The sequence below is a fragment of the Apis florea genome, unplaced genomic scaffold (genome assembly GCF_048593485.1).
Source record: "Apis florea isolate Af1SG1 unplaced genomic scaffold, ASM4859348v1 contig_2291_pilon, whole genome shotgun sequence".
Lineage (NCBI taxonomy): Eukaryota > Metazoa > Arthropoda > Insecta > Hymenoptera > Apidae > Apis > Apis florea.
Window position 1 is genome coordinate 1,236,898 of NW_028256553.1, and position 21,648 is coordinate 1,258,545.

The window sequence follows — 21,648 nt, forward strand, 5'->3', positions numbered from 1 at the left end:
TGAAGAGTAATATTATATTTACCATATAATTATATAATATAATGTTATATTTACCACAAATGAATAATTAAAAAAAAAAAGATGATGAATTTGATTGAATTCATAATTTATGTGCGTTTCATTTAAAATTTTGATTAAAGTGATTTGGATTAATTTTATTTTGTAATATAATAACACTATTATTGCAATTATATAATTACTTATGCAATATGATATCAATAGTAATAAAAGCGACAAATTACGATACAATAATAATAATAGCAAGCAATTTCGATACGTAATTAATATGTATAGTTTCATAGTAACGATAAATAAACTAAGTTGTTTAATACTATTATCTTCAATGTGACACAAAACATTATTTTACGTTTCTTTTTTTCATGTCAGAAAGGAAACTCTATTTTGGCCTTTTCGTTCGCAAATGTTTAAAATTATATCAAATTGTTTCGAACATTGAGAAGATTTTAATATTGTTACACTTTTATTTTAAACCGCAATGACAACCGTTTATTAATTTTACTATCATTTTGGACACTGTTCTAATATGTTTGTTTACTTTAATCGTTCTATCTTTACTTTCCAATGTTTTTTTTTAACCGTTTCAAAAAACAATAACAAAAAATCACTACAAATCACTTTAGAAGCATTTCACGAAAAATTAACAATCTTACACACGCTTATATGCGGATTTTTTTTTCCCAAATCATTTGCTTTTCAAACATCCCCATTTCAAGTGAAACGCAGCTATTAAAAATACGAATTAGCAAAAAATGCTAAACGTTACTCTTTACATTCTTGCTTTTCGATTATTACTTTCTTATTATCCAACAATGTTTCGCAGCTACAATACGTGAGGAGGGGTGTTAGAAATTCTTGATAATCGAAAGGAGAAAAAGGATAAGAAAAAAATATCTCAATTGATTAAGATCAATGCATACGCGTGCCACGAGATTGACGACTGCCGTATGAAGTAGTGGGGTGAGAGAGGCAAGAAGGTAAGTGCGCGCGCATTATTATCCCCACCAATCCGGCCGAAAATTAGCAACGCACTATATATGACGTCACCGGAGTAGGTCGCGGCACTCAGCTGACAACTGCATTCGGAAGAACCGTGACACTGCGATTACCTCAAGTGTTCAGGTATGAACTGACTGATTCTGTTTTCTCATTTTGCAGCAAATGTTTAAAAATTTCAAGATCTCTGACGCGATCTCTTCTCTTTTCTATTAATCGTTGGTTTCATTCTTGTTATTATTTTTATTTTTAAGCTAAGACTACAATTGGACAACTTGTCAAACTTATTATTTGTTTTCTATTGTTTTTATAGATGTGTATTGATTTTTTGAGGATTTTTATGTAATAGAAAATGTGAGGATATACAAAAATAAAAGGTTTTGTATTATCATAAATTTTTTAATTTTTATTTATTTATTTTTTTATGTTATTTATTTATTCTACTTTTTTTATTTTTTAAGGATATATACACGCTAATTTCTGTAAATTTTTTGAATTAAGAATATATTATAAGAATATATTATAATATATTATATTATATATAATATATTATAATATATATATTAAATATATTATAAGAATTTCATAAATTATTATAGCTCGATTATTACAGATTTTATTAAGATTTTCAATAAAAATTTTGAAACTTTGTATAAATAAGATATAACATATAATGTTGATGGATCATAATGTATAATGATATAATGATAACATATCAAAATATTATTTTATTAAAAGATTCCATTATCAAAAGATGATGAATACTAATTATAAATTTTTTTTTAGAATATTTGATCAATCTCAGATAATAGATAATAAGTATTTTACTTACTATTAAAGATTATTGAAACGTTTGAAAATAATTATAATAAATATTCCTTAATCTTAATGTAATATTTAATTCATACATGTATTACTTTGATTATTATTTTTATCATAATCAGATTTGATCATGTAAAGTCGAGTTTATATTATAATACAAATGTCTTGCTAAAAATGCATATGGTATTATTAATTTTTTTCTATATTTAGAAGAAGTCTTTTTTCTTTTTTATAAATTGATTGTATTGAAAAAAACAATGAAGGAGATAATATATAAAAAAGATTGATATTAATATTATTCTATTAATTATTTATAATATAATAGTAAAGAAAAGATATCAGATAATTCATATTATTGTTCTTGACTAAATATCTATTCAGAAATAATAAGAAAGAAATTAATAATTAATAACAATGTTTTGCAAAATATTTTAAAAAACTATTAGAATTTTATTTTTGATGTTGAAAGAATTTAATTGCATATTATTGACAATTCATACTATGTTTGATAATGACTTAAAATTGGATGCAAATGCATATGTACGAATATCGCTACGAAACAAAACGATAATCGTCTTAGACAGATTTTCTATCTTCAGGAAATTTACAATGTCCCTTTCAATACGTACCCCTTTCATGCCATCTCTCCCCTATATAATGAAATATCTTGATAAGTCTATTTTAAAAATTACCATGCTGCAAAAATTAGAAAATGTGACCTATCATATTTTTCCTCCGTAATCTTCATATATGATGAATCATTAAATGTTATCACGTTTTCTTAGGGTTTAATCAAGAATTCTATTAAATCATTATCAAACATGGCCGAATCATTGGAACAAATGCCGAAATCAGAGACAATTCGACTTCGAGACCGATATATTGGGTAAATATTGGATTAATTCTGCGTTCTTACTTGATGTTGTATTATCACGTTATCGTTCCATGAAAACGATCGTTTTACAGACAAGCATGTAAACTGTTTTATAAATCGAATCCCTTGAAAATCGTTCGAGCTGAAGGACAATACATGTATGATGAAAAAGGATATCGTTATTTGGATTGCATTAATAATGTTGCTCATGGTAAGAAAAAATTTTAATCAATAATCATTCGATTAATATTTTATTTACGAAATAAATACTTTTACGAACTTTGTCTTATTTCTTTTTTTTTATTTTAAAAAAAAATTTTAATTTATATGAAAAAGTTGTGTTTTTAATAGTAAAAAATTTTAGTATTAAAGCAAATTAAAAATCATTAAAAAAATTATTAAGAAAAAATATTATTAAAAATGTTATCGACAAGACAAAATAAAATTCAAAATTCTAACAATTTAGTTAATTAGCATTTATTAAAGAAAAATTATTAAATTATGTAATATATATATATTTTTTTTACCTCTCAATATTATTAATGAATAATTAAATTTACAGTGGGTCATTGTCATCCAACAGTAGTACGTGCAGGTCAGGAACAAATGGCTCTTCTTTCTACGAACAGTCGCTTTTTGCACGATGATTTGGTTATTTGCGCTCGTCGTTTGACTTCGCTTCTTCCAGAACCATTATCCGTCTGTTTTCTGGTAAATTCAGGTAGCGAAGCTAATGATTTGGCACTTCGTCTTGCACAAACTTACACCAAAAACAAGGATATGATCGTTCTTGATCAGTAAGTCATTACATTAAAATTGATCAATAGATTGTTTATGCATTATTCATATTTAATGAATATAATATTTCATATTCTTCTATGATGCTCTTCTATAAAATTATTAATTATTATAATGAATGCATTTTATTTTCACTATCTTATAAATTTTTATTAGAAAAATACTGTAGTTTACGAAACACACGTAGTTTATGGAACATACAATATATATAAAAGCATAAGTATATTATGTTTATAAGTGTATAGAGAAAATAAATAGAATTTAGTACCCGTGGCGCCATCTCGCGTTTGGACGCAGGAAGCTCCAACTAGTTAATAGGAATACAGAATATGCAAGGAGGTATTCGTGCGACAAGGAAAGCAACATTGCGCGAAAAGGACAGAAAAGACGTGCCACTAACTTTGGTTATGCGGCTCCTAATACCTCCCATATATCGAAAATACATTAATAATTAATTTTTTATTAAAAATTTCTGCACTTTTAAGTTTGTATCTTGAAATTAAGACCTTAAATGATATTCTCATATAAATTTTAACTTGAAATTCTTTTCAATTATCATTATTAATAAATAATTAATTCATATGCGAATTAACGTTACCGACGTGACGCGTAATATTTTTTTTTCATTAATTTCACATTATTATGAGATTTATTTCTAAATATAAATGCATGTATCTCAAATGTTGTTTCTTCCTCTACATTCACATATAATTTTTATTCATAATTTTATTGTTATTTAAATGAATAAATTGATTTATTACTCGGTCGATTATAGGTCGAAAATTTGCGACGCTCTCTATAATAATCATTAATAAATAATTAATTGAAAAGGATTTCCCATTAAAAATCATATGAGAAAATTGTTTAAGGTTCTATCTTCGAGATGTAAGCTTAAAAGTGTAGAATTTTTTCATAATTAATTATTTATTAACAATTATTATGGAGAGTAAATTTATATCGAAAATTGTAAGGGTAATTTAATACAACGATAAATATAAAATTGTGTGAGTGTGAAAAGAATATGTGAATGTTTGAATTAGAATTTTAAATGTGAAATTGAGATAGAGAAAGTAAAATTGCAATATTGCTTACTCACACATTTTTATATTTATCATTGTATTAAATTATCCTTACAATTTTCGATATAAATTTACTCTCCATAATAATTGTTAATAAATAATTAATTATGAAAAAATTCTACACTTTTAAGCTTACATCTTGAAGATAGAACCTTAAACAATTTTCTCATATGAATTTTAATGCGAAATCCTTTTCAATTAATTATTTATTAATGATTATTATAGAGAGCGTCGCAAATTTTCGACCTATAATCGACCGAGTAATAAATCAATTTATTCATTTAAATAACAATAAAATTATGAATAAAAATTATATGTGAATGTAGAGGAAGAAACAACATTTGAGATACATGCATTTATATTTAGAAATAAATCTCATAATAATGTGAAATTAATGAAAAAAAAATATTACGCGTCACGTCGGTAACGTTAATTCGCGTATGAATTAATTATTTATTAATAATGATAATTGAAAAGAATTTCAAGTTAAAATTTATATGAGAATATCATTTAAGGTCTTAATTTCAAGATACAAACTTAAAAGTGCAGAAATTTTTAATAAAAAATTAATTATTAATGTATTTTCGATATATGGGAGGTATTAGGAGCCGCATAACCAAAGTTAGTGGCACGTCTTTTCTGTCCTTTTCGCGCAATGTTGCTTTCCTTGTCGCACGAATACCTCCTTGCATATTCTGTATTCCTATTAACTAGTTGGAGCTTCCTGCGTCCAAACGCGAGATGGCGCCACCGGTACTAAATTCTTCTATTTAGTTTGTTTCTTATTCGTAAAGTGTATTTTGTCAATAATTTATAGAAAAAGGAAAAAGAAAAAATAAAGTTTTAAGTTTAGAATTATTTATTTATGAAATATTGTAAATAAATTCATGTATTAAATATTTTTAAATGAAAAAGAAAACTTGTAAACGTGTTGAAAAAGCTAGATAAAAGAAATTTTTTGGAAAAAAAAATATATAAAAAATATATTAAGAAATATAAAATTATTTAATTTAATATTTTTAAAAATTAATTGTAAAAATTACATAAATTGAAGTTCAGTTTTATTTATTACATGTGTTTACGTGCATTTAGATATACGATAGATATGCTGTTATATATTTTGTAAATTTTACATCTAAAATTGTTTACATATGGATTCCCAGCGATGAAAAAATAGTAAAATGAAGAATTATATGAAAAGAATAAATAAATCGTTATCATGAGGTAAAATATTTTAAATTTTCAAAGAAAATAAATAAGATTAACGAGACAAAGTAAAATGTATTAGGTTAAAGCATAAAAATGATGCAGTGCATTAATTATTTAAATATTTGGAAAAAAATCTAATTAGAATTTGATAGAATAATAGTACCGAAATGATTGACAACAAGATAAGATATAGTTTATTATAATTTTTTCTTATATTTTTAGTGCTTATCACGGCCATTTGACATCGATGATCGATATTTCGCCATATAAGTTCAATCATCCAAACGGGCCTGGCAAAAAAGATTGGGTTCATGTGGTAAAAAAATTTAAATATAAAATTTTTATTATTATATCAAGTTAATACTTAAATTATAATATCCAATTTATTTATAATTATTTGAAATATTAAATTATACTAAATAAGTACTCGATTACCCGTTTATCAAGTGATGTAAATTCTTCTATTTATTAATTTTTATTTCCAGGCACCTTGTCCGGATGTTTATCGAGGAAAATATCGTGAAATCGATTATCCCAAAGAAGATCTTGGCGTGAAATATGCCAATGATGTTAAAGATATTTGTCAGAATCTCAAAAATCAAGGGAAAGGAGTATGTGCGTTCATCGCGGAAAGTTTAATGTCTGTTGGTGGGCAAATTCTACCTCCACAAAATTATTTCAGAAACGCGTACAAGTAAGTATATTTCGATACTTACTTGAATATATACTTAATACTTATTGAATACGTTTATTATATGTTAATTATAACGCTAATTATGGAATAATTAATTAATAATTGAATTGTAGATATGTAAGAGAAGTTGGTGGTGTTTGCATCGCGGACGAGGTTCAAGTTGGTTTTGGAAGAGTTGGTAGCCACATGTGGGCCTTTCAACTTTATGGTGAAGACGTGATTCCGGATATAGTCACTGTAGGTAAACCTATGGGCAATGGGCATCCGGTGGCGGCCGTGATTACGACCCCAGCCATTGCTGAAAGCTTCAAGAACAGTGGAATAGAATACTTCAATACAGTAAGAGCTTTTTTAATTTTTGTTAATTTTCTTTGATTTTTCATATCCGTTCCACTATTATATATTTTTCTTATTTATTTATAGATTAATTTATCGGAATATGTTCTCCTTGAAATCATTTTATATGAAACAGTTATTTCTATGAATAATGATGTTGATACAAATTAGAATGATAATATCAGGTGATTCATGATTTATGATCTTCTTATCATTTAATATAATTGTTTTGCAATGGAACATACTGCTCTCCTTAGTTAAAATATTCCAATTAATATTATTTTATTGTTTATAATGTTGCAATTGATTTGAAGTTTCATATATTTTTTTTATCTATTAAATAATTTGTAGGAAAACGTATGAATCTTGTATATATTTAGAAATAATCTAATTTATTTATCCTATGCGAGGGAAATAATATGATGAAACTATATTCTTCAATGTTTCAAAATACTAGATAATATTTTTATGAAAATATCCTTCTTATATATGACAAAATAGAATCAAAATTAATCTAATTGTTTCTTTCGATTATAGAATATCGCTTAACTTACGAAATAAATTTTCTCGAATTGTAGTATGGTGGGAATCCAGTGTCTTGTGCCATAGCCAACGCCGTAATGGAAGTGATAGAACGAGAGAATCTTCAAGAACACGCGTTGAAGGTTGGCAATCATCTAATGACAGAGTTGAGGAAACTTGCCAAGCGACGAAAGATTATCGGTGACGTACGAGGCGTTGGATTGTTCGCGGGCATTGAGCTGGTTCGTGATAGGATCGAGAGAACTCCAGCAACAGCTGAAGCCAAGCACGTTGTTTCCAGGATGAAGGATAGAAAAATATTGATAAGCAGCGATGGACCGGATGATAATATCTTAAAACTGAAACCACCAATGGTATTTACAATTGAAAATGTGAATCACTTGGTATCTACTTTAGACGAGATTCTCGAGGAAGTAGACATTGATGTTGAAGAGGTGATTATTATTCGTGATATTATATATTAGTAGGATTAATTTTTAATTTGAAGATAAGGGAAAATATATACATGGAGATTATTTATTTTAAAATTTTTGTTTATGAAATTGTTAAAGATTTTGATTTTTGTATTAATTAATTTTTCAAGAAAATTCTTTTATAATTATAAAATTGATATATTTCTTGTTATCTTGTTTGTGACAAGTAATGATTTTATGTAAAAATCTATAAAATGTAATTAATTTAAATTTTTTTTTAAATTAGAATATAATATATTGGATGTTATTATATTATTGGTATTTTTACTAAAATAATTTTGAAAGGAAATAAGATATTATATAATTATTTCGTAACATCATGAGGATCAAAAACCGGATGTAAAGCGTGATAACTTTTCAAAGTGCACTTATTTTTCTGAATGAAATGAAAGTATTTGACATATTGTGATAACAGAAAAATAAATTATATCTATTCATTCAGATTGTATACTATAGTTAAATAATATCTGCTGAATTATTTTAAATTATTTAAATATTTAAAATAATAATTATTTTTATAAATCATAACTTTTTACAAAAAATTCTCAAATAGTCTTTTACATTATTTCAAAAGCAGATATATTAGAATCACTTTTTCATAAAATTTAAAAATTAAAAAAGAAATAGATTATTATTATATATGCAATAGTTATTAATTAATTATGCTCGTTTCAGAAATGCCAGTCCAGGACGACGATTTTACAAGCCACAATCTCTAAAATGGATGTTGATCCGGATAAATCTACGTGTCCAAGTGGGAAGCCATTGCTCGTTCGCTAATTAGTCATTAATTTAAACTGATATTGTATATGTGTGCATTTATAGAATTGTACGTTACATATATTTAAAATATTACTGTTCGCGATGTGAATGATTAAACCTGTTATGCATGTAATGGAATGGAAAATAATTTATATATGTATATGTATATGTAAAAAGAATGTAAATGGACAGAGAGAGATGAGACTAAAATTAAGATTTGAGTACATTAGCACAAAATGAATAAATGATATTGTGAAATATATTTTAATAAATATATTTTCTTTATGAATATAATTTATTTTTATATATCTATTTGTCTATTTATTTTTTTCCATACCTGAATTATCATTAAATAATTATAAATTTGAAAACGATATGATTTAAAATACAAATCTATGTTAATATATTAGAATTATTAATTTTTAGTATTTTTTAATTTAAATATATCTAAATATTATATAAATTTTATAATAGATAAAATTCAAATTATTGGTGTAAGAAGCATATAAGAAGCTAATAGAATATATTAAAATTAAAATTACTTATTAATAGAATTCATTTTTAATTTTTATAAATTAAAAGATGATTCATCGATTATTATAATTGAATTTTTTTTTAATCTTTGATATATTTTTAATCTTCTAATAACGATACTACGATATAAAATTCAAATTTCGCGATTAATCAAATATTTCATATTTCTCTTTACTATTCCATATCTTACTCTATATTATTAGGTAAAAAAAAAAAAAAAAAAAAAAAACGGAATACAGGATGTAAGTATCTAGAATTCAAAGTTTAACATTGAAAATATTATCACTATGAACTCATGACACTCATGTCATTTTATACATCACATTTTTTAATCAATCGTAATATTTACGAATGAAAATCTCGTGTTTACTTACATTTATGTTAACGATAAATTTTTTCATTATCATTATCAAATGTCCATCACGAATATTTCTGTCAAGATAGTGATCAATGTATTAAGAGATAGAGAGAAAGGTTTTTTTTTAATTATTAAAAGTAATATAAAATTAATATAAAATTTTAATTTATATAATCATAATAATTGTTAAAAATTATAAAATATTTTAAATTAAAATCTGGGGGGGGGGTGAAAATTCAAACGTGGTAAACAAAGATTAACTTTTAGATTAAAAATGCAACTTCTATATTCGCTAAAGATAAATTTTTACTTTTTTATATAAAAATATGTTATAATTTTATACTTCTCGATTACATGTTGACCTTATATATCGCATCTTAAAAATCAATTCAAAGAAAACAGATATTATTATTACGTATTCGAAGACAATAATATCGAATCATTTATAGTTACACATGTTTTTTTTTCAAAGAGATCTTATTATTATTAGCTGTTGTCATGCCAGATACAGATTGTACACACACTAGAAACGAGCGGAGAGATAAAATAAAAAAAAGATAAAATAAAGAAAATAGACATAAATAACGTGTTTCAATCTAGCGAAAAAGAAAAATGCTGATTTAGCATAAATATGATATAAATTGCTAAGCCGAATCAAATGCATCGTTACTTTCTCAAAAGTTGTCTTCAACATGTGGCTACCTCTAACACTTTTACTGCTTGGTAAGAAAATTCTCATCTCAAACTATCCGCTCTTTCATCCTCTTGCTTGATACTTTCGCTAAATTTAAAATAAAAAGAAAAATTTATTTATCAATATCTCAATAGAATAATACAGAAACGATAGGAAGAAATTTTCCAATTCTTCTCTCAAGAGATCTGAAATTATTCTATGAAAATTCATGGAAACGAATTTCTCGATTGTTTCTCCATCTCCAAATCTTCGAATATTTATATTTCAAATTTCCCTTCGATTTCACGAACACGAATCACGAATATAAAAACCTTTCTTTCCCGGCGAATACAACAATAATCTTCCATCTTTCGATATCGACAAAACTTTAACCACCTTTTCGCGTTCCCCCACAGCGGGAACAGTTTCAGCCGACTTCGAGCACAGCTGGAAGGTCGGGAATGAGTACACGTACCTCGTTCGAAGTCGTACATTGACAAGTTTGGGCGATCTGTCGGACTTGCATACCGGTATTCTGATAAAGGCGTTGCTCACCGTACAGGTGAAGGATTCGAACGTGCTTGCCGCCAAAGTGTGGAACGGCCAGTATGCTCGTATCCAGCAGTCCATGCCCGATGGCTGGGACACGAACATCTCCGACCAAATGTTGGAGCTTCGTGACCTTCCTATTTCCGGCAAACCGTTCCAGATCAGGCTGAAACACGGCTTGATCAGGGATCTGATCGTGGACCGCGACGTCCCCACCTGGGAGGTGAACATACTGAAGAGCATAGTCGGCCAATTGCAAGTGGACACTCAAGGGGAGAACGCCATCAAGACGAACAGCGTGCAAGTTCCGACTGACGACGAGCCGTACGCCTCGTTCAAAGCCATGGAGGACTCGGTGGGCGGGAAATGCGAGGTTCTCTACGATATCGCGCCTTTGTCGGACCATGTGATCCACAGGTGGCCGGAATTGGTGCCGATGCCGACGTTGAAGGGCGATGGACGCCACATGGAGATCATCAAGACCAAGAACTTCGACAACTGCGATCAAAGGATAAATTATCACTTCGGTATGATCGCCAATTCGCGGTGGGAAACTGGAACCAATAAGAATGGAAAGTTCTTCTCGGTGAGTTTGGAAGAGGGAACGAATTATTAGGGATCGAATCCTTGGAAATGTTGACAATTCTTGTCGAAAGTTTCAAAATCTTTCGGATTTTGAATCGAACATTCGAATCTTCGTAGCCTTAAAACTCGAAATCCGAATTAAACGTAACATTCGTTGTTCCAGAAATCTTCAACGAGTAGAATCGTTATCTCAGGAAGCCTGAAACGTTTCACCATCCAATCGTCGGTGACCACGAGCAAGATGCTAGTCAGCCCTAGATATTACGATCAGCAAAACGGATTGGTGGTCAGCAGAATGAATCTGACTCTAGCAAAGATGGAGAAAATGACCAACCCTCTGCCCACGGTCAACAACCCAGAATCCACTGGCAATTTGGTCTACATCTACAGCAATCCTTTCTCGGATACCGAGGAGCGTAGGGTCAGCAAAACTGCCATGAATTCCAACCAGATCACTTCGGACAACTCTCTCAGCTCGAGCGAAGAAAAATTGAAACAGGATCCGAATCTACGAACAGACTCGACCAGTTCCAGCTCGTCCAGCATCTCCAGCAGCGAGGAGAACGATTTCTGGCAGCCTAAACCCACATTGGAGGACGCTCCTCAGAATCCTCTGCTGCCCCATTTCATCGGGTACAAAGGGAAACACATTGGAAAATCCGGCAAAGTGGACGTGATAAAAGCCGCCAAGGAGCTCATCTCCCAAATTGCCAACGAGCTCGAGGATGCGAGCAACATCCCCGTTCACGCCACTCTCGAAAAATTCACCATCCTTTGCAATTTGTTGCGCACCATGAACAGGAAGCAAATGACCGAGTTGGAAACCAACATGCAGATCTCGCCCAACGAGTTGAAGCCGAACGACAAGTCTCAGGTTATCAAGCGGAATACATGGACGGTGTTCAGGGACGCCATCACCCAAGCTGGAACCGGACCTGCCTTTTTGACCATCAAGGAATGGATCGAGAGGGACAATATCAGGGGCATGGAGGCGGCGAGCATCGTGAGCAAACTTCCAAAGACTGTTCGTACACCGACCGACAGTTACATCAGATCCTTCTTCGTGAGTAATCATATTATCCCGTACAAACGTTCGATTTATTATACAAATTTCACCATTCTCTCATATGTCTTCTCAATTCTCAGGAAATGATGCAAAATCCTAAAGTGAGTAACGAACAATTCCTCAACACCGCGGCAACCGTATCGTTCAGCGAGCTGATCCACAACGCCCAAGTGAACAAGAGGAGGATTCATAATAACTATCCGGTCCACACGTTCGGTCGTCTCACGTCGAAACACGACAACACCCTCTACGACGAGTACATACCGTTCCTGGCGCGGGAACTGAAGAAAGCCCACCAGGAAAAGAACAGCCCCAGGATCCAGACCTACATCATGGCTCTGGGCATGATCGGGGAACCCAAGATTCTGTCCGTGTTCGAGCCTTATCTGGAAGGGAAGGAGCAGACGACCGTGTTCCAGAGAACGTTGATGGTCGGTGCTTTGGCCAAATTGGCCGAAACGAATCCGAAACTGGCACGCTCGGTTCTTTACAAGATTTATCTGAACACGATGGAGAGCCACGAAGTACGTTGCACCGCAGTCTTCATTCTGATGAAGACCAATCCACCGCTGAGCATGTTGCAACGAATGGCGGAATTCACCAAGTTGGACGCGAACAGGCAAGTGAACTCGGCCGTGAAATCGACCCTCCAAAGCTTGACGAAGCTGCAGAGCCCCGAATGGAAAGATCTCGCGAAGAAAGCTAGAAGCGTGCAGCATCTTCTCACGCCTCACGAATACGACTACGAATTGTCTCGGGAATACATCGACGAGAAGATTTTGAACAGCCATAACGTCATCAGCCACATGATCCTCAATTACGTGGGAAGCGACGATAGCGTGGTTCCACGCACCCTTTATCTTACCTGGTACTCCTCTTACGGTGATCTAAAAATACCTTCCACCGAGGTGCTAGCCATGGTCTCGAGCGTGAAATCTCTCATGGAGTTGGGCCTGAAGAGCGTGAAAGACCGAGAAACGATTATTTCGGCGGCCGAGAAGATCGCGGAGGAGTTGAAAATTGTCCCTGAAGAGCTGGTTCCCCTCGAAGGAAACTTCATGATAAACAACAAATATTCCTTGAAATACTTCCCCTTCGATAAGAACACTCTCGATAAATTACCCACGCGTAAGTATTTCTTCTATCAGTAATTTTGATAAAGAAATTTTTTCAATTGGATTTTAATTAACCGAAATCTGAGAGATTACGTATTGTCCAACGTTTCAGTGATCTCCAACTACATAGACGCCGTGAAGGAAGGAAGCTTCATGAACCTCAACATGTTGGACGGCTATGACACAGTGCACAGTTTCCCCACTGAAACCGGCTTACCGTTCGTGTACACTTTCAACATTCTAACGTTGACCAAGGCAAGCGGAACTGTCCAGGTCCGGATCAATCCCGACTTCGCTTTCATCGGGAATTCGAATCTTCGCCTGGCCTTGTCGAAGAACATCCAAGGGAGAATCGGTTTCGTCGCACCGTTCGAGCATCGACACTTCGTCTCGGGCGTCGACTTGAACTTCCACGTATACGCCCCGCTGAAAATCTCCCTGGACGTGAACACGCCCAAGAGCAACATGCAATGGAAGATCTGGCCGATGAAGGGCGAGGAGAAGTCGAGATTGTTCCATTACAGCGTCGTTCCATACGTGTCCAACCACGACATTCTCAATCTTCGCCCCCTGTCAATGGAGAAGGGCACTCAATCGATGATACCCGACGACAACACGTCCGTCGCTCTTCCAAAGATGAACCGAGGACCGTTCAGGATCAACGTCGAAACTGCTGAAAGTAACGAGAATTTGTGGGGAATGGTCGATAGCGAGAAATTGCTCGATCGTCTCGCCTCCCCCTGGACCATGGACAACGACAAATACTGCAAGATTGACATGTACATGAATTTGGAGGGCGAGCAGAAAGATCCTATAATGTTCTCCGCGGCTTTCGACACCAAGGTGATGACACCTGACACGGATTCGCAAAACTGGACGCCCAAAACGATGGCGGTCGAGCCGGCGGACAAGCAGGTGAACAGCAAGACTCGTAGGCAACAAATGATGGAGGAGGCGGGAAGGGGTATCAAATCGGCGAAATCGTACGTGGTGGACGTTCGAATGCACATTCCTGGCGAGTCGGAGAGCGAAACAATTCTCACGTTCGCGTGGTCGGACAGCAACGTGGAGAGGAAGGGTAGATTGCTCGGTTTCTGGCGCGTCGAGATGCCGAAAAACAACGTCAACTACGAGGTTTGCATGGGCTCTCAGACCATGGTCTCGCCGGAAACTCTTGTGGCCTACGACGAGAAGATTCACGAGGAGCCGAAGATAGATTTCAACGTCGATATCCGTTACGGTGAGAACTGCGGCAAGGGTGAGCGGATCGATGTCAAGGGTAAAATTAGCCAGAGCCACAGGCTTAAGGAGCTGGTCAGGGCTACGTCCATAATCAAGGATTGCGTGGAGGAGATGAAACGGGGGAACAAAATATTGAAAACGTGTCAGAAAGCTGTCGTATTGTCCATGTTGCTGGACGAGGTGGACATCTCGATGGAGGTCCCCTCCGACGCCCTTATAGCCCTGTACGCCCAGAGCCTCGTAACCTTGAGCGAGATCGACAACTTGGACGTGAGCATGGATCTCTCGAATCCCAAAAATGCTGGCAAAAAGAAGATCGACGTGAAGGCCAAACTGAACGAGTACCTAGACAAGGCTGACGTGATTGTCAACACACCCGTCCTGGATGCTCATTTCAAGGATGTGAGATTGTCCGACTTTGGATTCACCATCGAGGACGTTTTGGACACTGCCGACGAGGATTTGTTGATCAACAATATATTCTACGAGGATGAAAGTAAGTTTTCTCGATCGAATCGAATCATCGAATCACGACTCATAAAATTTATTTGATTCAAGCTTCCTGCATGCTGGACAAGACCCGTGCTCAGACGTTCGACGGCAAGGAATATCCTCTTAGACTGGGTTCCTGCTGGCACGCTGTAATGACCACGTATCCGAAGAGCAACCCGGACAATCACAACGAGAAACTTCACATTCCCAAAGACAGAAGCGTGAGCGTGCTCAGCCGAGAGAACGAGAGCGGGCAGAAGGAAGTGAAGATTTTGCTGGGAAGCGACAAGATCAAGTTCGTGCCTGGAACGACGAGCCAGCCGGAAGTCTTCGTGAACGGAGAGAAGATCGTGGTGACCAGGGACAAAGCCTATCAGAAGATGGAAGGAAACGAGATCATTTTCGAGATCTACAAGATCGGCGATAGATTCATCGGTCTGACGTCTGACAAATTTGAAGTATCCCTGGCTCTCGACGGGGAACGCGTCATGATCAAGGTAATCAAATTCTCCCGTTTCTTTCAAAATCTTCTCGATCCATAAATAATGAGAATTTAAAACGAATTCGTTCCACAGGCGTCCGAAGATTATCGCTACTCCGTACGCGGTCTCTGCGGCAATTTCGACCACGACTCGACCAACGACTTCCTGGGCCCCAAGAACTGCGTGTTTAGAAAGCCCGAGCACTTCGCAGCCAGCTACGCCTTGATCAACGACCAATGCGAGGGCGACTCGTTGAACGTCGCGAAATCTCTTCGGGATCACGATTGCGTCCGGCAAGAGAAGAACCGGCAGAGCAACGTGATTAGCGACAGCGAATCGGGACGATTAGGCGCCGATGTGTCGAACTATTCCAACAAACGCTGCATGATTCACAGGACCCAGGTAAAGGAGACCGACGACAAGATCTGCTTCACCATGCGTCCAGTTGTCTCTTGCGCGTCTGGTTGCACGGCCGTCGAGACCAAATCGAAGGAGTACAAGTTCCACTGCATGGAGAAGAACGAGGCCGCGATGAAGCTGAAGAAGAGAATCGAGAAGGGCGCCAATCCTGATCTTAGTCAGAAACCTGTTTCCATCACCGAGGAATTGAACGTCCCTCTCGTCTGCAAGGCCTAACTCGAAATGCACTTTACCGCTTTGTCTCGTTTGCAACAATTAAATGTAGTTTTATAGCAGATTATTTACTTTAATAAAATTCACTGTTTTCAATAATCTTTTGAATCCTCTCTTTCGTTTCTCTTTATTTTTCTTTTTCTTTTTTGCTCACGATTTTGAATTTACGCAAGTAAATTGGACTATTCTTCAGCATCGAGCGATCCATTGATTCGAACGTGTCGTCTGAAAAAAATTAGCTAACAACATTGAAAATAATTCAAAGCTTAAAGATCGTGAATAAATAACGATTGCGCGTAAATCTGGATCGTAACAACATCAAATGCTTTTTAATTTTTTATTTTAGTTTCATTTGTTCTTGTCGTATTCCGTCCAATATATCATATTGATTGATCGATCGGAAGTATTTAAGAACACAATTCTGTCGAAGAATCGTGAACGGGGCATTTCAAGTGTAACCGGTTCAGGTGACAATCCATTTTCTCGATTTTCTCAAGGAGCAAGTCTTCCTTGACGTAACAAGCCTCCTGCTCGAATTCTTTTCTTAAGGAACACGCTTTCTTCTGTCCTTCCTTCTTCTTCACATTCGAATCACAGTACGTTTTCTCCAATGCTGTTAGTATGCGTATATGGTTCTCTTTACGCATTCTCTTCTCATGTTCATCGTAAGGCTCGCCTAAATTTACGACACGGTCAATGAAATATCGAACGAAATTTAATATTTTTGCTTTCAATTTATTACTTCTGTACAGGGGCATCGCTTCAGCTTCCAGCTTTTTTTGGATTTCACGAATCTCCTTCTCGCATTTCTCGTAATACGTGCCTCGTAGAATGAACGATGGTTTCTCATCGATTTCACATTTCTGACACTTCTTCCCCTTCGGTCTTAATTTTTTATTGCGCATGTAATGTTTATACTGCAAGCATTTCAGCATCGCCTCGATAAAAGTGAACTTGGTATTGTCAATTTTCGTGATCACGCCTGGCTGACACGTAGTTCTCAACAAATGGTGAAGCTGTAACACGAAACGGAACACGAGACAACGAAATTTGATCGAAACAAAGTAAATTTTTATCCTTTCAAACTTACTTTGAACAGAATGAAAAGTATCCATTGCATCGATTCCTCTTCCATTATTTTTTGAATGTATTCGATCTCCTTATCCCTGAATCTAAATGAAAATATTTCCAATTGACGTCCCTACGACTCTTTTAATATTTGATTTATCGTATCTTACGTTTCTACGTAAAATTTACCACAAATAATCTTTGAACGATTTAATCAAAAACATCTTCAAATATATTTCGTGAATATAATATGAAATTCAAGAGCGGAAGAAACACAAATAAGATTTTTATTAGAAACCTTTTCATGCTCTTCACAGTTTCTTCGTTCTTTTCGTATACTTCGTTCAACCAACAATGCATCTTTTTAATGTCAAGCAGAGTTTTTCTCAGCCAATAACCACGCCAAAACGCTTGAATCTTGGTCGCCATCTTTTCGTAATATTCCTCCCACATTTGATGAACACTTTGAATCAAGTATTTCTCGAAAATGATCCTGGCACAATAGCCCCGCCAATGACGTTGAATGATGACAGCGCTCTCGTGCAGCAATCGAAGATGATTCCTAGTGAGAATACCGCGGATCCAGGCCTGCACTGTCGACCCAAAATCCAATTGAACCGAATTGTAACATCGGGAGAACGATATCCTAATTTCAATCGAATAAAGAAATAGAGAATTCGAGTTTAAAGGAAAATATTTTTTCGAGAATCATAATTCACATATATATATATTTCTTCGATATTTTATTGTATACATAAAATTCTACAATGCTTCAAGACACTCAAAATAATTCTAGCAATTTTTCTATTTTTATTGTAAATCGAAAAAAAAAACAAATACATATTTATACACCTAAATTTTTCCAATAATCAATTAATAGTTCAATATAATAGAGAGATAACAAATTAGGAATAATCCAAATTTTAAATTTTCTCTGTTTAATAAAGTATATATATATTAAGACCGATACACGAAATGTATCCTCAGGTGAGAATCTTACAACGTGTATCAAATGCAACGATCAAAAAGCGAAAAACAACAATGGAGGAGTCGTCGATGACTCGTAGGATCGATGTGTCGTGATCTTGACCTTAAATAATCGATATCTCACAGACCGGCTACGGTTACAACACTGAAAGCTTTATTATTAGCGAGGCTCGGCGTTCAGATAAGAACGATAAACTCGAGCAGAAATTTGTCGTTATCGAGGCTGGGGTTATCTTATTCGCACATTCTCAGGGATCTCAAAGGATCGTGGAAAAACTTTTCCTAGAAATCCAGGTTATCTCGAACAAGCCTCATTAACCTGTATCCTTCGTGCAGCGATGAAATACAAATATCTCGTTGCTTCCGCCACACACTCTTTTCGTTTGATGTCGTCCTCGAATTGAACGAAGTCTATCATTAATTCGTTTACCGATGCCATTTTCGATCGCCGTTTCGACAAGATTCGGAATGTGGAAGTGAGATAATTATTATTATTATGGAAGAATCTAATGTCGTTTGTAATTGTACGAATTGTGAACTTTGCTGCGAATTTCAATTTACTTATTTTTGACAATTAATGACAATACTTCACAGAGAAGATTTTAAATAGAATAAAATTGAGGAAAATGTGTCATTCGAGATCTTGAATCTTCGTCGTGTATTTGAGTTAATATTACTGGATTCGATAATTTTATACGACGGTTGTTCGTTCAAGAAGAAATATGCAGAAAGTCAAAAAACGATATATATTTTTGGCTAATAAATTATTTATTTCCTCGTATATCTCACAAAATCTTATGCGTTACGTTCATTTATCAACAATTTTTCAGAGAATCCCTACGTAGAGTAGAAACACGAAGAGTGTCGTGGAGAGAAACATAAATGTCACCGTCATCGCCGCCATAACGGCGTTCTTCCTCTTCTTCTTCGTTCTTACCAATACGTGAAAATCCTTTGACTGTACAGAGTAAAGGGAGAAAAATTCTTAGCAATGTATCAAAATCTAATTATCAGATTCTGTCAAAAACTTTCACTCAAGCATTATTTATGCAAATTGCTTCTCGTTTACTCTTTATTTCAATTAAAAACTTCGAAAGTTTTCATAAAAACAGGAAAAAAAGAAAAAAAATGTTAAGAAACTTTTCCAAATTGAATTTCGAAATTGTCCGAAATTTTTATTAATCTTTTTTCTGCAAGACAGATTGAAGAATGTGGATAGAAAGTAATTCGAAAAGGATTTTTAATTAAACAAACCCGGTTGGCAAGTTTAGAAGCATGAAGGATCGTAGTTAATCGAGGTTCGATGCAGAAGCAATTAATATTCGTATCGTTCCAACGCGTACAAATAAAAGAGCTTAATCTCGAGACACGCATTACCCTTGGGAAAATAAATCGATTCGAACTGACTCGTGGGCTCGTTATCGATCGATTTCAATGAATATTTTTCACGGTGCCGATCTAATTATGCATTATACGGATGATTTATTACAACATCGAAGTCGATCAAACGATTGCAACCCGATTTACCATAATTTGCAAGCTCTGAGTCTTTCGAACGAGTTCCTCGAGCCTCTCGCCTCTGTCGATCAATTTCTGAACCCCGTCCATCAATGTTTTGCGAATTTCCGCCAGTTCTCCTTCCAGTCTTGGGATCACGTCGATATTATGCTGATTATATTCATCCTGAAACGTATAATATCACCGAAATTAATATTTTGTCGAACGGATTTTGTTAGCAGTTAAACGATTCAACTTATACCACTATCTTTTTCAGAGGTTTCGAGAGATCTATGATAGTCAAACTGGTTAGATCTCTCGTCAGATCGGCCAGGATAGGAAGTTCCTTGTAAATACTTCTCAACCTTTCCAGAAACACCTGGGAACAGGATTCCAGCTTGGCTGCTGACGAAGGGCAATCCGGTTTCAGGGTCAGGCAGGCGTAGTGAAGTTCACAGATGAGCACGTGCACCGTGTACCTGTGAAGAAATGATATTTTCCAAGATTTCAGGAGCCGTTATCAAGGAACGATTTTTCATGAATTGTTATTCGCATGAAGCAAGAGGAAAGATTTTATGGAATTCAAAAAAAAAAAAAAAAAAAGAAATTGCTCGTGAAATTATTATCTTGACTTAATATTGAAAAAGAAGAAAAGGCATCAATTATATTTTTTAATTTTAATTTTTTGTCTTCGTTTTCCACGGAACATTAAATCCATACAAATTTTACAATCGCGTGTAAAACTCACTCGTTAACGATAAGCAATTTACCATTGAGTTAATTATTCACACATTAGACACATATAAAAAGATCTCAATGTATACGAATCTATTTAACGAGCACGATAATTTCAAAAATACATTCACCCGTGCGCAAACATTCTTTGTATTCTTTATCGTCCAACGTTATGCTTGAAATTTTTTTTTTCTCGCCACCGATTATCTCCCAGAGAACTGCCAGTCAACGTAATTGAACACATCCAGAAGTTTCCACTCTCTCGAACAATAATTCTCCTTCGAATAATAAAAATTCTCGAAATTCGGAAAAGTTGAAATTCTTGAAAAATTCGTGCGATTCGAATTATCGCGCTTACTTGCCCCGATCGAAGCTGATCTTGTCGTTCTCCACCGACTTAAGTCCATCGACCGTGCTCAAAGCGATCTCCCTGTAAGTTGGATCCTGTTTCGCCGGGTAATCGGCCACGATCTTGCACCCCGACTTCTCCCAGAACGCCACCAACGCGTAATGCACCGTTTTATTCATCCTTCGACCACTTATTCTCCACAGAATAAAAGTATTTCCAATATTCGAAGCATGAATTACCACCGCAAATGGAGCGAGGAACGAAACTCGACTCGCCCTTTTCCCTCTTTTCCCTTCTTTCCCACCCCGACTCGATCGATCAATTGCTCGAGATGGATTCCCGATGCTTTCAAGAATCGACGCTCGTCGACTTGGATGGACGAAAGACGATGCACTCGCGTCGTGGAACACGGAGGATCATTCGCGGACCGATTCACTGGAACGTCTGTGTCGGCTCCTATCGACGATGGCTCCTCCTTCTCCTCCTCTCTCTTTCTCTTTCTGCTTGTTTACCAGGTCGGTTTGCATCGGCAATGAAAGAAATTTCGATAATGGCCGATAACGAAGTCGCCTCGTAAGGAAAACGACGCCTTCTTTCTTTTTTCTTTCTTCTACGATTAGATACGACGCGTTGTGTCACGCCTATGTGTTTTTGTTCGTCGCAATGAAGGGGAAGCTCG

General features: G+C 34.7%; 4 protein-coding genes across 5 annotated transcripts; 2 read left to right on the forward strand and 2 right to left on the reverse strand.

Moving 5' to 3' along the window:
* Positions 1 to 846: 846 nt before the first annotated feature.
* LOC100871917 (alanine--glyoxylate aminotransferase 2-like) lies at positions 847 to 8,912 on the forward strand. The gene is made up of 10 exons (XM_086903361.1): positions 847 to 995; positions 1,074 to 1,140; positions 2,622 to 2,722; positions 2,803 to 2,921; positions 3,273 to 3,507; positions 6,019 to 6,112; positions 6,282 to 6,490; positions 6,604 to 6,829; positions 7,405 to 7,803; positions 8,518 to 8,912. The coding sequence occupies exons 3-10, from the start codon at positions 2,658 to 2,660 to the stop codon at positions 8,620 to 8,622; spliced, it is 1,452 nt and encodes a 483-aa protein (XP_086759487.1). The 5' UTR covers positions 847 to 995; positions 1,074 to 1,140; positions 2,622 to 2,657; the 3' UTR covers positions 8,623 to 8,912.
* A 1,265-nt stretch (positions 8,913 to 10,177) lies between these two features.
* On the forward strand, positions 10,178 to 16,432 carry Vgn (vitellogenin). Its single transcript, XM_003689645.4, has 7 exons — positions 10,178 to 10,219; positions 10,586 to 11,304; positions 11,467 to 12,366; positions 12,450 to 13,497; positions 13,597 to 15,222; positions 15,285 to 15,715; positions 15,794 to 16,432. Exons 1-7 carry the CDS (start codon positions 10,189 to 10,191, stop codon positions 16,334 to 16,336), a joined length of 5,298 nt encoding a protein of 1,765 aa, XP_003689693.2. The 5' UTR covers positions 10,178 to 10,188; the 3' UTR covers positions 16,337 to 16,432.
* Positions 16,433 to 16,634: 202 nt separating this feature from the next.
* Positions 16,635 to 19,023, reverse strand: LOC100867387 (uncharacterized). 2 transcript variants are annotated; one of them, XM_086903362.1, is made up of 5 exons: positions 18,708 to 19,023; positions 17,700 to 17,989; positions 17,424 to 17,505; positions 17,076 to 17,349; positions 16,635 to 17,009 (listed from the first exon to the last, which is right to left on the reverse strand). In XM_086903362.1, exons 1-5 carry the CDS (start codon positions 18,825 to 18,827, stop codon positions 16,741 to 16,743), a joined length of 1,035 nt encoding a protein of 344 aa, XP_086759488.1. In that variant the 5' UTR covers positions 18,828 to 19,023; the 3' UTR covers positions 16,635 to 16,740. The 2 variants fall into 2 exon arrangements, with proteins under 2 accessions (XP_086759488.1, XP_012349930.3); XM_012494476.3 differs by having other exon boundaries at positions 16,635 to 17,349.
* A 114-nt stretch (positions 19,024 to 19,137) lies between these two features.
* Positions 19,138 to 21,469, reverse strand: LOC105734751 (uncharacterized). The gene is made up of 4 exons (XM_086903363.1): positions 20,979 to 21,469; positions 20,148 to 20,364; positions 19,916 to 20,071; positions 19,138 to 19,346 (listed from the first exon to the last, which is right to left on the reverse strand). The coding sequence occupies exons 1-4, from the start codon at positions 21,146 to 21,148 to the stop codon at positions 19,215 to 19,217; spliced, it is 675 nt and encodes a 224-aa protein (XP_086759489.1). The 5' UTR covers positions 21,149 to 21,469; the 3' UTR covers positions 19,138 to 19,214.
* Between the last annotated feature and the right edge of the window lie 179 nt (positions 21,470 to 21,648).

What these genes read in the sequence shown, in the direction of transcription:
- LOC100867387 (XM_012494476.3), bottom strand. Translation starts at nt 18,827, where the DNA reads ATGGCATCGGTAAACGAATTAATGATAGACTTCGTTCAATTCGAGGAC. An exon ending in ACTGTGAAGAGCATGAAAAG is followed by an intron (nt 17,506 to 17,699) that starts GTTTCTAATAAA and finishes ATTTTCATTTAG; the next exon opens with ATTCAGGGATAAGGAGATCG. An exon ending in TACTTTTCATTCTGTTCAAA is followed by an intron (nt 17,350 to 17,423) that starts GTAAGTTTGAAA and finishes TTCGTGTTACAG; the next exon opens with CTTCACCATTTGTTGAGAAC.
- Vgn (XM_003689645.4), top strand. Translation starts at nt 10,189, where the DNA reads ATGTGGCTACCTCTAACACTTTTACTGCTTG. An exon ending in TCTAACACTTTTACTGCTTG is followed by an intron (nt 10,220 to 10,585) that starts GTAAGAAAATTC and finishes GTTCCCCCACAG; the next exon opens with CGGGAACAGTTTCAGCCGAC. An exon ending in GGGAACGCGTCATGATCAAG is followed by an intron (nt 15,716 to 15,793) that starts GTAATCAAATTC and finishes TTCGTTCCACAG; the next exon opens with GCGTCCGAAGATTATCGCTA.
- LOC105734751 (XM_086903363.1), bottom strand. Translation starts at nt 21,148, where the DNA reads ATGAATAAAACGGTGCATTACGCGTTGGTGGCGTTCTGGGAGAAGTCG. An exon ending in ATCAGCTTCGATCGGGGCAA is followed by an intron (nt 20,365 to 20,978) that starts GTAAGCGCGATA and finishes ATTTCTTCACAG; the next exon opens with GTACACGGTGCACGTGCTCA. An exon ending in AACCTCTGAAAAAGATAGTG is followed by an intron (nt 20,072 to 20,147) that starts GTATAAGTTGAA and finishes TATACGTTTCAG; the next exon opens with GATGAATATAATCAGCATAA.
- LOC100871917 (XM_086903361.1), top strand. Translation starts at nt 2,658, where the DNA reads ATGGCCGAATCATTGGAACAAATGCCGAAATCAGAGACAATTCGACTT. An exon ending in CATTAATAATGTTGCTCATG is followed by an intron (nt 2,922 to 3,272) that starts GTAAGAAAAAAT and finishes TTAAATTTACAG; the next exon opens with TGGGTCATTGTCATCCAACA. An exon ending in AAAAAGATTGGGTTCATGTG is followed by an intron (nt 6,113 to 6,281) that starts GTAAAAAAATTT and finishes TTTTATTTCCAG; the next exon opens with GCACCTTGTCCGGATGTTTA.